Source organism: Vombatus ursinus, unplaced genomic scaffold (assembly GCF_900497805.2).
Source record: "Vombatus ursinus unplaced genomic scaffold, bare-nosed wombat genome assembly UNPS02007284.1, whole genome shotgun sequence".
Lineage (NCBI taxonomy): Eukaryota > Metazoa > Chordata > Mammalia > Diprotodontia > Vombatidae > Vombatus > Vombatus ursinus.
The window spans coordinates 21,014,580-21,030,517 of NW_020947062.1; the positions used below are offsets into that span (position 1 = coordinate 21,014,580).

General features: G+C 35.1%; 1 protein-coding gene across 3 annotated transcripts in view; it reads left to right on the forward strand.

Moving 5' to 3' along the window:
* Positions 1–15,938, forward strand: part of LOC114033551 (UPF0461 protein C5orf24 homolog) — a 59,206-nt gene that overhangs the window by 7,227 nt on the left and 36,041 nt on the right. The window contains exon 3 of one of the 3 annotated variants that reach the window (XM_027849094.1): positions 1,878–4,274. The exons of the other annotated variants lie outside the window; for them this stretch is intronic. Coding sequence (XP_027704895.1) covers positions 1,878–1,918 — 41 coding nt within the window. The 3' untranslated portion in view covers positions 1,919–4,274. Of the gene's footprint in view, positions 1–1,877; positions 4,275–15,938 lie in introns of those variants that run through there. 3 annotated transcript variants of the gene reach the window in all.

The window sequence follows — 15,938 nt, forward strand, 5'->3', positions numbered from 1 at the left end:
GCCGAGGAATTCATGGAGTTGGGGAAACGAGCAGCAAGGTCAAACAGCCCAATGAGTAAAAGAGGCAGAAAAGTGAGATCGTGGTTTTAAATGAGGACTCAAAGGGTAACCAAAGTCTCATGTTGGTTTGGTTATGACATATGTGATTTATGACTTGAGATTTCCAAATTTGTTGGTTTTTGTTTTGGGCTAGAAGACTGCCACATGTTGACAGATGTGACCAAGTAAATGCTGAAAGGGCATGAGGATGTTTCAGTGTTTGTACATAGGATTAAGAGTACTCCTAACTGAATTATTTCTGTTTTTTCCCTTAGAGAGTGATACCTATGTCTCATATTTCACTCCTATTGTTGAACCATTTTAGATGGATAATTATGCACTAAGGAGTTGAAATAAGCAGGAAACTTATGCCTATTGGCTCATGAAATAAGCCTGCAACATAATAAAGATCCCATCTAGAGGAATTTTCAGTTGATAAAGCAAAATAAGCTAATGATTTAATACCATTTAAGATAACAAATTTGAGTTTTGTAACATTTGTTTTTATGAAAGTTGGAAGCATACAGATTTGTCTACTCTTGCAGTTACATAGGCCTTCCTTAGATGATTGTAGATATTCAGAAATTTGGAAAACTTGTTTTTTAAATGCTTAGTTCAAGCGGTTTCTTATTTATTAAGCTTAGCATTAGCTAATTTAACTGATGTCCCAAAATGTTTCTTTAGTATTTGCCTTTCAGTGATGGCAGGACATTCAGCAGAACTCTTATTGGAATCTGTTGTGTGTTGTTAAATTGCCTATGAGCATGTATACCAAACACTACAAATAATATTTAAAAAAATGCTATTTTATAAATAACTTCATAGTAAGTTTTTAACATGATACAATTCATTCTAAGAATAGAATATTTAATGAAATGTAAAAAGACGTGTTCTTAAAAGTCTGCATATAACTACAGCCTCTGCATTTTGCCTTTTGTGTGCATAAATGGCAATTGCTAATGTATTTTAAAGAATTAGTATGTTTACACATTGAATTTGTTTTCTATTAGTGTTGCAAAATTTTTCAGAATAATTTTTTCTAGATTTTTTGAGAATAGTTTATCCCAATACAGTAGTATTTATACTGTAATTAAGTTATATCTAACCAAAGGACATGTGTTTTAATGATTCATAATAGCAAGCTAGAATACACAGTGCAATTAACTGTACTGAGGAAACTCAAGTATTAAGAAATATATAGGAATTGCATCTATGCATGAAAGGTGGAAAAGTATGTTGGCTGTTTAAACTAGAAATACCTTTCCTGGCTCCATTGAGACCACTTCATTATCCAGAAGAAATGTTTTCATTTTCAACTGTTTGTTTTAAAAATGAAACTACATACGGAAAAGTTTTATCTATCTGTATGTGTATGTGTGTGTGTGTGTGTGTGTGTATATATATATACACACACATATATATACATGCACGTGTGTATATATTTTTGTGTGTGTGTATATATACATATATATATATATGGAGAAGAAAGAGGGGAAAAGTAATCTTCTGTTCCCCAATTTTGAAAATAACATCTGTGACCTATATATATTTACTTTATTCTGAATAGCTCTAGGATGAGTTAAACATATCAGACTTTGGGTTTGAAAGAAAATTTCCTCAAAAATTTAGTTTACAGTAAGAATGAATGTGTAATTTCAAATGTCTGTGAGACTTTTTGATGGTTGTAGGTTTGCAGTTCTAGAAAGGTTTTGAAAGACTTTAGAACTTTGAAAGTGAATAAATTGTTATATTTGGGCTTGCTGTTATTTAATACAAAATCTGATTGCAGTTATGATGACATAAGAAATGGATATCATATTTCATACCTTTCTTATTAGGAAAAAAGCAGCAAGCCTTCAGGTGTTCCAGTGATGCCTAACACATAATGAGCTGGACTTTATGCTGTGCTTTACAGTAAGAGGTGTTGAATTATATGTGGGGACTATGTGTGCACTGGCAACTAAGACATTGAACCTCAACAATCTTAGCATTGCACAGACCATATAGAACAATTTTGGATGGCTACTTATATTGATTTGTAACCTCATGGCAGCTAAATTGCTACTAAACCAGACTTTCTTCAGGTCGAGGCTTTTGAATCTGGTCCTGTGTTCTATTTCTTAACAAATTTAAATATAAAACTCTTAATTATTTACTCAGAACAGTGTAACTTCTGACGCATAAATGCTTTTATTGTCATTAACATTCACAATGTAATTGTCATTTAACTGTTTCACTTCATAATGCCGAGCAGTGTTTTGAAATTTTTGAACTAGTTTGGAAAACATCTATTTAATTGAATGATCTAATTGTGGGAATGAGACATTCCACTGGCAGAGATTTGGTTGCATGTTGCTTTTATATTTTAGAGTAAAATCAACTTCTTCCTTTCCTGTCAATTTCTTTTTGTGCTTGATTTTGTTTCTCCCTTTATGCATCTACTCAGTGGTGCTGTGCTGTGTGTCAGAAGGCAATACAGATGTATTATTGTTATGCTAGTATAATGACTTTGTATTCCAATATATTGAAACAGTGAAATCAGCTAAAGAAGATATGTCCATTATGGTGTTTATTAATATCAGGAAAAAAGGGGGGCAGTGACAACAGTTATGGATAATACCAATTAGAACCCTGCTTTTGCAGTTCATGTGAAAGGCTGCCTAAAGAATTGGATTTGTGCACTTCTGAACATCTCCTGATTCCAGTTTCTTTTGAACAATTTTATTGGTGCCATGCTGAAGAGAAAGAAGTTTAAGAGAATGAAGTCTTAAAATATGTTTTACTTTTATATATTCTACCAAGTACATTGTGGTTTTGTTTTTTTTTTGGGTAACACTGTCTTTTGTCATGATAAACACTGAAATAGCATGTTAAAAACTGCCTATACTTTGAAATGGTCAGTGAGAAAAGAAAATGGCCTTTTCCCCCAATTTGATCGTTTTTTAAACGTGAATTGCTCATTTTATACTATGTAACTGCTTTTCATAAAATAGGATTCACTGTTCTGTATTAACACTGTTGGTCAGAATATGATCTAAAATATAAATAAGTTTGTTTTAATATTTTTTTCTTTTTCAGTATATTTTTATGCCTTATTTATGAATAAATGAATGCTTTAGATCTTAAATAAGGAGCCTAATACATATGTTAATTACCCTGGATTTGCCAACAAAATGAATTTTGCTTAACTAATCTTTAGGATCAGATGATATTACTATCTCAAGTCTTGCACTGGATATTTAAAAATACTGGCACCACATATTGGCAGAAAAAAATTAATAGGACATTGAAAGACTGAAGACTGAAATTCAATATTTTGGATTGTATTTTAAAATCAGGTTTCAGATTGACTATGAAGAAGACCCTTCTTTACATTATTCTTAGTTTTAAAGATAAACATTTATCAAAGTAATTTAACTATCCAGTCCAAATTGATGAGTATTTGTATTTGTGTGTACAAATAACAATTATATGCACAATCATTCTAAAACAGGATATGAGGATTTTTGAGTTTCTTTAAAACAAAAACAAGCCCTGGATGTAGTTGATGAGTAACCAGTCCATTGTAAGGATAACTTTAAGATGTGATATAAAAAGAGAACTTTACTTTTACATATTAAAAAGCTTTAAAGACAGACAATTCAGGTGCTTATAGTAGTAACTGCAACTCTGTACTTCATTACTAATAGATGTATAGTAAAATTTTATCACATTTTTTTCAGTAAAATCGAATAATTCAGAAAACTTATTCAAAAGATTTTTCATTTTCAGTCAGGTTTTGTTCCCTCTATATTCTTATATTATCATAGTACATGTATTTTTAAATATAGCTTAATTATATGTTTATAAACTCGAGGAAGTATCAGAATCTTTCTTTGCTTTTTTTCAAGTATATATGACTATGATCACAAATATTAATTTCATTTTTGAAAATTAAATGATATAGTAAAATCATTGAAATTTTGTTTTGTAATCCGACCACTTTGATTCTTTAATTTTTTATGATTTACTTTTCCCACAGATAATTATGGATGAAATAATTACCAGTTAACTAATATCAGCACACTGTCCTCTGCTGTAAAAAGTCTGATAGATACTGTGTATGTTTTTATGTCCATGAACTTGAGCTACTCGTGTGCAATTATGTGTATAGGAATGGAGTAGTGTTCATGATTTGTATCTACATCATCATATGGATGTATATTTATTAATAAAGTCATTACTTTAAAACCAAATACATTTATACTCTTATTCCATTAAATGGGATTTTATATGTCAAAATTATTTGAGTAATTTGCAGAGACTAAACTAAAATATTTTATCCTAAGCTTTTAATAAGAGGGGTATTTTGAGAGGAGGGTTAGTGGTGAAAGGGTATGTGTGGTACAAGAGTGGAGATAAAAGTGTTAACCCTTTTGATGATTGCCCTTGATTTGAATTTTGCTCAGAAGACCTTTGTTCAATTTCTGTCTCTGATGCTTATACTGTCAATGTGATATTAGGCAAGTCATTTAATTGCCCTTTGCCTCAGTTCCTCATCTGTAAAATGATGGAGTTAAACTAGCTATCCTTTAAGGTCCTTTTGAGCTCTTCAGTGTCTGATCCTCCAAACCTTCTGGAACTTTGCTTTCTGTTTTCTACAAGAACAGATGTGTATTTACATCTTGATAACTTTTAAAAGCTTAACTTGTAAATAGATGCCATTTCTTTCCACTGAGAGCAAGGTGATTTAGTTTTTCAAAAAGCTTGTTTATTTTTAAGTTATTCTTTAATCTTAAATAGCCTAATGTTAGACTGTAAATCAGTAAACATTTAAGTGCCTACAGTGTACCAGGTACTGTGCTAATCGTTGGAAATACAAGAAGAGGCAAAAGAGTCCCGGATGGCGTTCAAGGAACTCACGTTCTAATGGGTGAGATAAATAAGCAAACAATTATGTATTAACAAGCTAAGGAAAAAATAGGTAATGGTGAAAAGAGAAGGCACTAGAATTAACTCAAAGCTTCCTGTGAAAGATGGGATTTTAATTGGGACTAGAAGGAAGCTAGGGAAACCAGTAAGTATGCCTATTTATGAGGAGGGAAATCATTTTAGGCACGGGGGACAGCCAGAGACAACTGAAAAGTGGGGTTTGGAGGGTGGGGAGGGTAGTAAAGTACTTTGAATGATAAACAGGATCCTGGAAGTGATAGGGAGCTAGTGTGGAGTTTATTGAGTAGAGGGCTAATATGGAAGGACTTTAACTTTAGGAAAATCATTTTGGTGGCCCAATGGAGGATGGATTGAAAAGGGGAGAGACTTGAGGCAGGCAGACCCACCAGCAGGCTATTGCAGTAGTCCCAAGTGTGAGGTTCTGGGGGATTGAACCAGGGAAGAGTCCATATTTGAGAGATGTTGCAAAGGTGAAATTGACAGGCCTTGGCAACAGATTGAATATGGGGGGAGGGGGAGAATGAGAACTACTGAGATGTTGAGGATAACTTTTAGGTTGTGAGCCTGAGGGACTTCGAGGATGAAGTTGCTCCCAAGAGTAGTAGAGAAAGCAGGAGAGGGGGAAAGATACTGAGTTTAGTTTGGGACTAATGAGTACAAGTCTTCTGGACATCCAGTTTGAGATGTCTGAAAGGTACTTGGAGATGTGAGATTGGAGGTCAGCAGAGAGGACATGGCAGGAGATAGGTGTATTTGAGAATCATCAGCAACAGATGGTAATTAAATCCATGGGAGCTGATGAGATCAAGTGAAATAATACAGAGGGAGAAGAGAAGAGGGCCATGGACAGAACCCTGAGGGACACCTATTGTTAGAGGGCGGGATCTGGATAAGGATACAGCAAAGGAGACCTAGAAGGAGGGGGTTAAATAAGTGAGTGGAGAACCAGGAAAGAGTGTTGTTATGAAAATCTGGAGAGAAGAAATTATCAAGCAGGAGAGGGTGAACAACAGTGTCAAAGGTTGTAGAAAAGTCCAAGGGAATGAGTATTGAGAAAATGTCCTTGGACTTGGCAATTAAGAAATCACTGATAACTTTAGAGAGATCAGTTTTAGTGGAATGATAAGGTCAGCAGCCAGATTGTAAGGAATTAAGAAAGAAAGTGAAATAAGAGAAAGTGGAGTCACCTGTTTAATGGGCTTTTTCAAAGAGTTTAGCTGTAAAGGGCAGAAGAGATAAAGAACTATAGTTAGCTGATATGGAAGGATCAAGGATCTTTTGGGGATGGGGGAGACATGGGCAGGAAAGCAGTAGGAAAGTAGCTAATAGGGAGAAATTGAAGATATGTGATAGAGTGGAGAAGACAGACACATTCTGAAGGCCTTGTGACTGTCAAAGTAACTTAAAATATAAAAACACTTTTCCCCCTTAATTGAATGATTACTTACTTTTTTACTTTTCTTAGAAGGATACAGAGAAATTTCCATAAGGACAAATCTCAGTAGAAACAGGAAATACCATTTGAAGTTGCATCAAAAAATCTGTGCAAATAATTGCAATTATTATCAATCTTTGGAGTATTTTAATTCTGTTGAGCGAACTTATTGAGTATCTGTTATATGTAAATCACTGTTGGGTGAATTTCAAGACTACTAAGAATTCATCTCTTTTCAAGGATAGGAATTTACTTAAAAATTGTTACATATGCTTTGGAAATCTTATTGAAATTGTTGAAATTCATTTATGTTTTATTCGTTTACATACATGGTTGTGATTGATTGGGTATGCTGTTTTTGAGGGACACTCAACTGTTTGTACTGCAGATGTATGTGTATCAGTACATCACCGCCAATAGTATTACTTATTCCTGTTGCATAATGTGTTAGTACATATTTTAAAGATAAATTTCTCTCGATTTTTCATTTTAGAAACTATTTGCTTGTTAATTTCGGTTATGTTTACCAGAAATCCAATTTAGGAGATAATACAGAAAACAAATGCTTAGAATTGATAAGGATCTGTCCAAAACCCAACAAATTGTGGCTTTCTAAGATGAGAGAAGAAAGTCATGTTTAGCACTAGCAATCCATAGGTGGGACCTATAAACAGTTTTTTTCCTTGCATAACCCCACATGCCATGATGTTAAAAAATAAAGAACTGTAAGCTACTGGGACTCACATGGCGTTTGATGTCTTTGGGCAGGTGATTTACTCTAGGTTTTAAATTGACACAAACATTTAGACGTATGGTGATCTGTAATCATAGGAAAAAGAAAGATCTGCTTTTGTGTAATGTAATGATGTTACTCATCTCAGTATTGGATGCATTTCTTTGGGTCGTGTATTCATAAGATGGGAACAAAGTGCCTTGGTATTAGTTTGCATAGCAGGTGAAGAGTACATTACCACTAGCTAGATACTCTGATGATTTTCGGAGTGCTGTCCAGTGTGGTGTTCACAAATGTGATAAATGGCACGTATGATGTTGTTTACCAGAGAGAAAATTTTAAATACTTTCACGAAAGGTAGATGCGGGAGATGGAGCTACCAGTGTGATTTTTCTCTAATTTGGATTCTCCCAGGGTTGGTTCATTATTCATTGTCCATTTTGGTTTCTTTATTCATCAGCAAAGTGAATGAACTGGATTAAATAATTTCTAAACTCTCTTCTAGATCTAAAAATACTAATCTACATGATCTTTATAAGTTAATTTATCATTTTAAAAAAATCTATAAGGTTCTGGATTATAAATTAGTTTTTTTAAAAAATATCAGTCAATAATCATGTATCAAGTTCTCACCATCCTCCAGGCATTCTACCAGGAGCTAGGGAAGCAAAGGCAAAAATGAATGGTCCCTTCATTCAAGGAGCTCACACTCCACTGGGGGAAATGATTCATCACAATAATCTTGTAAAATCAGCTGGAATTTTAAAGCCCATTTTCTAGTTAGGATAACTAAATCATTTAAAGGTTCAATGACTTGACCTGTCAGGTGCTGACCTGGTTCATTTGTAATTAATAGTGGGTTTTTAATCAATAAGCTGTTTTAGTAAAGGGCAGATTCAAAAGCATTTTGCTCCTTTTTTAAAATAAGCATCAGGTGAAAAATCTTCTATTAAGATTCTCTTTGGTTTTATGAAACATAAGAATAAAATCTTGCCTGGTGTGAAAGCAATATAGTTTTAAAATGATACCATCTATGGATCTAGAATATTTTATTGTCAGTTAACACTAGTAACAGGTTATTAGTTGCTACCATTATTTCCTCTTGTATAAAATTACTTGTACTGGATTAGTCAGCCCAATTTATTACATTATTTCTTAATTTGGTATATTGCTGTATTAGAACTTGGGGCCCATCAATATACTCTATCCTTGCACTCCCTCCCATTTCAGAATACTAATCAACTATACTTATAGAAATGGAAAACAGCACTAAGAACCATGGAAATATTAACGAACAGTGGAAATATTAATATACAAATGCTTCCACATTTTTCCATATACCAAATTAAGGAGAGATGAAAAGGTATGAACAAGCTTGGTTTGGAGCTGGTGGTGGGAAGTGAGGTGGAGACCTGGTTCCTGGCAAGATAAATTGAGCTCACTCTGAGTCCAGGGTGGTTCCAGGGGCAGAGTCCAGGATTCTTATGGAGATGCTGGCCTGAGTGGTGGTAACATGGTACAGAAAGGGAATTTTGAAGAAAAATTGTAGGCTAGTTTGACTATAACATATGTAAAAGGTGAGTAAAAAAAAAAAGATTCTGAATAAGTAGCTTGGAGCCAGATTGTCAAGTGCTTTAAATGCAAATGCAGAGTTTGACAAATGAGAAGGCCCTGAACTAGGGTAGTGGCTATTAGAGAGAAGAGAATGGGACACTGAAATGTGGTGATAGAACTGGTAAGACTTGTAAATATTGGATGTAGTGTGAGGGAAAAGGAAGAATCAAAGAAAACTGAAGTTGTGACCCTTGGTGACTGGAAAGGATTATGTTGTCTTCAGTCAAATAAGTGAGCTTAGGGTATAAGGTAACAACTTCTATTGGTAAGACTGTGAGCTTGAGATGCTGAATGGTCTTTAAGTCAGAGATGTATAGTAAACAGTGAAATTCAAGACAGATTAAGACTGGATTTGAGAGTCATTTGTATAGACATGACAACTGAACCCATTGGAGTAACTGAGATTGTCTAGAGGTTGGAGACAGAAGAGGATCTTGCTGTATGTCACCTACTTTTCATACTGTTAAAAGGGATATTTGTGTGTAATTGCCTAGATGATATCAGATCATAAACAACTTCAGATTATTGAAAGTCATTTAATTTATTTTGAGTTGGATTAATAATGGAGTATTTTTTTTTTTTACTAGTATACAGCAGGCTTTAGACCTTAGGCCTTAGACCTTAGACCTTAGACTACAACATGAAGTTGTGCTATTCAAGTTGCTGATTATGGGTATTTCCCTCAGTTAGAATTATATTGCATTTTTAATAATTTAGACATTTAAATTTAGATTTTTAAAGTTTGACAATTTTTGTCTCATACTAATACAAGCTGTGAACCTAACTGAGCTAACTGAAATAAATGCATTAATACACTTAGGCCTTAGCAACACTAAGGTTCATTGTCTTAGAATTGTTCTGGTATTTGTTTTACCTTTCAAGTCATCTGAGTATTTTAGTCTTTATCAAGTTAAAAGCCTAGCTACCTCTTCCTAAGTGCTTATGTGGTTCTTAGAAGGAACATACAGGGAAAACTGATTTTAGTAAGTGTGTTCTCCGTGAATCCTGAAGTATCCAGGAAGATGTCATTCATAAATTATGATGGTGTTGACTTTTAAACCCAGCTGGGAGCTACCCACTACTAAATGACTTTTGTGTTATTTTTGTCATATAACAAAATAATAATAATTTAAAGGCATTGTTAGCCTGCAGTATGTAGGTAGTATACAATGCCAGGTGTAGTGCTTGATGATAGCTCATTATAATTGATTCATAGTAGAAGACGCCAGGACTACCAGTCTTGCCATACCTCAGACAGGTTCAGAACAAATGGGGCAGCTTGAAAGAGCATATTGTACCTTTAGAGTTTGAGGGTGTTTAGTGAGTGAAAGAAATCCATAAATTTTCTAGGGGATTATTTTTAGGGAAGAAAATATCTAGGTCTTTAATGATTTTTTTTTTTAGGATTCTTAAAACTAATGAAATAGTCAAGGGATATTAAGAGAGATGGTGTGGTACAGAGTATATAATCCCAGTAATCCGGTGTAAGTGTCCTAGAGGTAAGAAGTTGAGACAGCAATTTCAGGCAGATATTGCAGGTACACAAATATGATTCTGCCATAGTCTTCTAACTACACTCTGTCATAGCTTGTGAATAGACTCACCCAGAACCACTTGGCTTATTCTCACTGTTAGCATATTGTTCTTTTTAGCTTTCTTTGATCCCTCTTATACAGGACTATTATTTCTCCTTTCCACAAGAAACAATGTGGTGTGTTGTGGAAAATGTACTACGCTCATTCTGAAGACCCAGCTCTAACACTTGCTGAAGAAATCACTTAACCTCTCTGTGCTGAGGTTTCGTCATCTATAAAAATAGAAATAAAGATACTGGTACTATCTGCCTTGCAGATAGTACCTTTTCTTGAGGACAGGGATTTTGGTTAAACCTTCAAGTTCTATATAAATGAGTTATTATTCCATTGAAAACAGGTAAGAAGAGAGCAGGAGACCTTTTGTAGCATCTAACAAAATATTTACCTTCAGTAGTTCTGTGATCTCATAAATCCAGCATGCTGAAGCCTTTCCTGGAGGTTAGTATTACAGAGACACCAGTACAATACTGAAGTTGTGTACAGCACTGACTGTCAACCTTTTTTTTTACTACATGACCAGCCAGCCCATCTCCTTTGCTAATTGTACATTTTCTGGGCAATATCTCTTATATGACTTCTTGTTGCACAAGTAATCACTGGTAATATAGCCTTTCCATTGCCCTTTGGAGATTTTGTTCCATGTTTAGCAGTCACATAGCATCTCTGGGAATATATCTTTTAAAAACTAGGTTTTTGTGTCACGAAGTAGTTTGGAATTGTTTTAAGTGCTGTGTGGTTTCCTAAATACTTTCTTGTTCTCTTTATTATTCAGTTATGGGTCCAGCTACTTGTACATCTCTAGATCATGTCCAAGATAAATACACTGATAGACTAATTTCAGTGGACTGACTATCAAACTGTAGAGCTTAGTCTAGGCAATAGGCACACCATGATCCATTTAGTTTTCCTGTACAGATTGTTAGGGCTGACCTCTTGAGTGGTTGTAGATTTCATAGAGGAGGCCCTATAACATATGTGGGTTTGATGCAGTCAGTTTTATCATTTGCAAACTGGAGCATCTAGAGGAATTTACCCTATAGGGAATCCTTCTTCCACTAGTTCACTCTGCATGATAACTTCTATGACTTAGGTGAATGCCTTTGGAAAACATATGTTTTGTTTTTATACAATGCTTGCACAGGATCAGTGAACAAAATGATCTTTACAGTTGCTTCTGTCAAAGTATTATCTATGCTTTTAACTTTATGCCTGAGACACATCAAGGGGCAGCCTGATACAGTATTTAGAAAGCTGGCCATGGAGTCAGGAAAACTTGGCTTCAGTTTTTGTCTCTGAAACACACTGACTCTGTGACCCGGGCAAGTCATTTTTGCTCTCAGTGCTCCAGGCAACTCTTTATAAGATTCTTAAGTTGCAAAGAAAGTACCAATCTGCATTGGTAGAGGAAGTTCTTTATTAGGAGCATTGGTCTTTATCTTATTGGAATAGAAGTGACAAATTAAGGCCATGTTTTGCTGTACTGAGTGAAATACTTTAAATAATCTATAGATAATAAATATGGTGGAATTTTTGTATCCCTTGCATTTTTTGGTCAGTTGAGTTGACTATGAAGATGTTTGCTGTAGGAAAATTTCCAAAAGCCTACTTATTCTCATATTTTTGTCAGAGATTCAGAAGCAACATTGATTTTAATATAATTTGCTACTCAGTAAGAAATTTGGCTAAAGTGATATTTTTGAGATCTGAATTTGGGAGTATATTCATTCATTAAGCCTAATTTGGTTTATCTTTGTTATTTTTAAGGTTCATTATTCTAAGAGGTAGAATTTTTCATCCATGAAACCTACTACTGTGTAGTAGGTATATCCCCTAATTTTTTTCTTAGCAGAAAGTTGTATTCTTTTCTCTGCTACCAAGTAAGGACTAATAGAATTTTCAGTGTAAGCTGGAATTATTTCATTTTTGGTATTTGTATTCCCAGTGGCTAACAGAGTGTCAACACTGTAGGAGATACAAAGATATATAACCCCTGCCCTTAAGGAGCTCATGTTACAGTATTAGAGCTTATAATTTGTTGGATAATAATAATTACTCATCTTTATATTACTTTAAAATTGCAGAAGTTTTTGCCTATGGGAACCTTTGAAGTAAGTAGTCCAGGGTAATAATCTCGTTTTATAGATGAAGAAACTGAGGTTCAAAAACCATTATTTTCTTGTAGTCTTATGGTGAATAAATCAGAGCCAAGATTTAGTATTTGTTGCATCTAGTAAAAGAGTTGTTACTGATCTCCCGAATCACAAGTCCCTTTTAGCAAATCAGCCTCAGAACATAATGAAATTGTATGTGGAATTTTGTGATTTGTAGACTGTGCCTCTTGTCTAGGCTGTTGAGAATCCAAAAGAATTCAAGCCAGAATCACAAAATATTCTCCTTTTTGGTAAGTGGTATTTGGTATGACTGCTGGTACTGGGGATAGGGTAAGGCCTAACTAAAGGCACAGCAATAACTTTTAACTACAAGACTAGTAAGAAAGAGTACGTAATTCACTGTACTTGTTATGAGATAGGTAAATTTCTGTTTATTTTTTTCCATACTCTTAAAGTTATATTGCTACAATAGGGCTTGGCGCTGCAGATGTAAGTATCTTGCTGTTTCCCTGCCTTTTTATACTTGATAATTTAAAATGAGTATTTTGCATAGTACTTAAAATTAATTCTTTATCTGTAGGATTACCAGGGCATTGTCTCCAAAATGTTATCCTACAAAGATTATTGGAAGTTTTTTTTTTTCCTTTACACTGTGAGGTTGAATGGGAATATTAGAAGAAATTCTGACTTCTTTTGGAGCTGTATCTGAGAAGCTCAGTTGGTTCCCCAGAAGGAGATAGAAAGAAAAGGCAGTTCACCTCCATCAAATCCCAGCCTTGTAATTTCTAGAACTGTACTATGCTTGGTAACTAAAATGGTTATTTTGGTTTTGGTTATACAAAGGCCATTAAGAAAGTACATTTAGCGTTAATAAAAGCATGTAAAGATTACCCAGGTGGATACTCTCTTAAATACTACTTTTAGTAGGAGCATTTTCATTGAACATCAAATCAGGAAGAAAAAGAACATTTGTACAAAAAACTCCATATATTTGGTCAGTATTTAGCAATGCCTAAATTGGAAATTGCAGTAGGTTTAAAATATTGGTAATGATCAGTTCAAGTCATAACAGAGTTGTTGAGCTTGTTATCTTAATAAGTACTTAATAAGTTTTATAGGTTATATAACACAACACATGGTAAATTACAAAATACGTGTCTTCTCAAGTCAGCTCTGCCAATAACTTCTTATATAAACTTAAGGATGAATAACTCAACAAGTTTTTTTTTTATGTCCTACCATGTACCAAGCACTGTGTGAAGTACTGGGGATATAAAGACAAAAGAGAAATAGACCCAACCCTCAAGGAGCTTCTGTTCTAACGTTAGAAACATGTACATACGTGTTGTTCAGTTGTTTCAATCATGTCCAACTCTTTATGACTCCATTTGGGGTTTTCTTGGCAAAATAGTGGAGTGGTTTGCCATTTCCTTCCACAGCTCATTTTACAGGTGAGGAAACTGAGGCTAACAGGGTTAAGTGACTTGCCCAGTGTCACACAGCTAGTAAATATCTGAGGCTGGATTTGAACTCAGGTTTTCCTGACTCCAGGCCCAGTACTGTATCCACTGAGCCACCTAGCTGCCCTATATACATATCTATATAGGTATATACAAAATACATGCAAAATATATACAATGTATACTTTGTGAGGAAGCCTTATGCAGAAGGTGATGATTGAGTTGAGACTTGAGGAAGTCAGGGATTTCAAAAGGTGAACTTTGGAGGAGAGGAGTGCTAGGCATGGAAGATAACCATTGTACAGGTATGGCAGATGAAATGTACTGTGTGAGGAACAGCAAGGATGCTACTTGACTGGATTTTTGAGTACATGGAGTGGAGAAATGTTTAAAAAAAATTTTTTTTTTTAAAGAGGCAATGGGATTAAGTGACTTGCCCAGAGTCATACAGCTAGTAAGTATCTGAGACCTGATTTGAACTCCAGTGCCACCTAGCTGTCTGAGATTCTCCATTTGAAATACAGCAGTGATTTTATACAGCAAAAATTTTATACTGATAAAAATATCTACATATTTCATTGGTAGGTGTTACATATACAGAGTATTTCAAAAGTTGTAATGAATTTCTGGCATATCAGTTATCTGTGGTATAAAAGATATTCCTAAAATTTCCCAAAGGATATGACAGTCGACCAACTTGTCAGCATTTCATTCAGCAAATATTCATTAAGTACCAGTGATGTGCAAGGAGCTGCCATTTGCTGGCTGAACTACTGGGCCATGTCTTTACTTGCTTCTGTTGTGAGGTGGCCTCCCAGAATCCATCACCACCTGGATCTCAGAGAGGACGTTCCCCAGCCTGCCTCCCTCAACACAATTCTCTCCAACTAATGATTTGCCACCTGAACTCTCATTCCTCAGTGCATACTTCCACCCCCTCATACTCTTTCCTGGTCCCAGTAATTCTGAACCCCTGGAGGCTGATCTATAAATCCTGTTCCTCATCACCACCTGCCTGTTTGCTTACTCTTCTTCAGTCTTTCCCTTAAATTTCACACTCCAGGTCTGCCTCCCCCTTCCACTATGCTTTCTGGAATACCTGATTCATAATTAACAAATTTGTTTTCATCTTAAATCTTTTTCTTTCTCCTATATTCTGGAACTTCTGGCTTCCTTGTGCTGTCACTACATCTCTAGATGCCTAGTAGTGGTTGCACTTTCACTCCACCAAATCCAGCAGATTTCCCCCTATGTCATCCCCATTCTCTCACTAATCTTGAGTTTCTCCCTTTCTACAGGCTACTTCCCTGCAGCATATCACCACAACTATATCTCCCCCTTCATTTAAAAATCCTCATTGGGTACATCCCCACTAGATATATATCCTCTGCTGTCTGTCTCTACATGCATACATACAAAATACACACACACACATATCCTTCCTTTTGTGGATAAGCAGCTTGAGAAGACTGACTACAGTTGGTGCCTCCACTTCATTTTCTTTCTCTTAACTCTGCAGTGTGACTTTGATCTCATCATTTGATTGAAACTATTTTCTCTGAAGTTACCAGTGATCTCTTGATTGCCAAATTTTGATTTTTTTTCTCAGTTCTCAACCTTCTCGACCTCTTTGTAACTTGATCACCTTCTTTGATATTCTCTTCTCTAGGTTTTCATGACACTGTTCTCTCCTCATTCTCCTCTTATCAGTCTGACTTTTCTTTCTGTCTCCTTTGCAGGATCTTCAGGCTATGCCTGCTTACCATGGAATGTTGCCCAAGGATCTGTCATGGGCCTCCTTCTCTTCTCCCTTCATACTATTTCATTTGGCAATTTCATTAACTTCCATGGATTCAATTATCATCTTTGTGCAGATGATTCTTAAATCTATTTAACCAGCCTGGACCTCTCTCCTGACATTTTGAACTGGATATCCCATAGACATCTTAAACATTATGTCTGAATAATGAACTGATCTTTCCCTCATGAATTTACTTGCACTCATCTTTACGATATCTC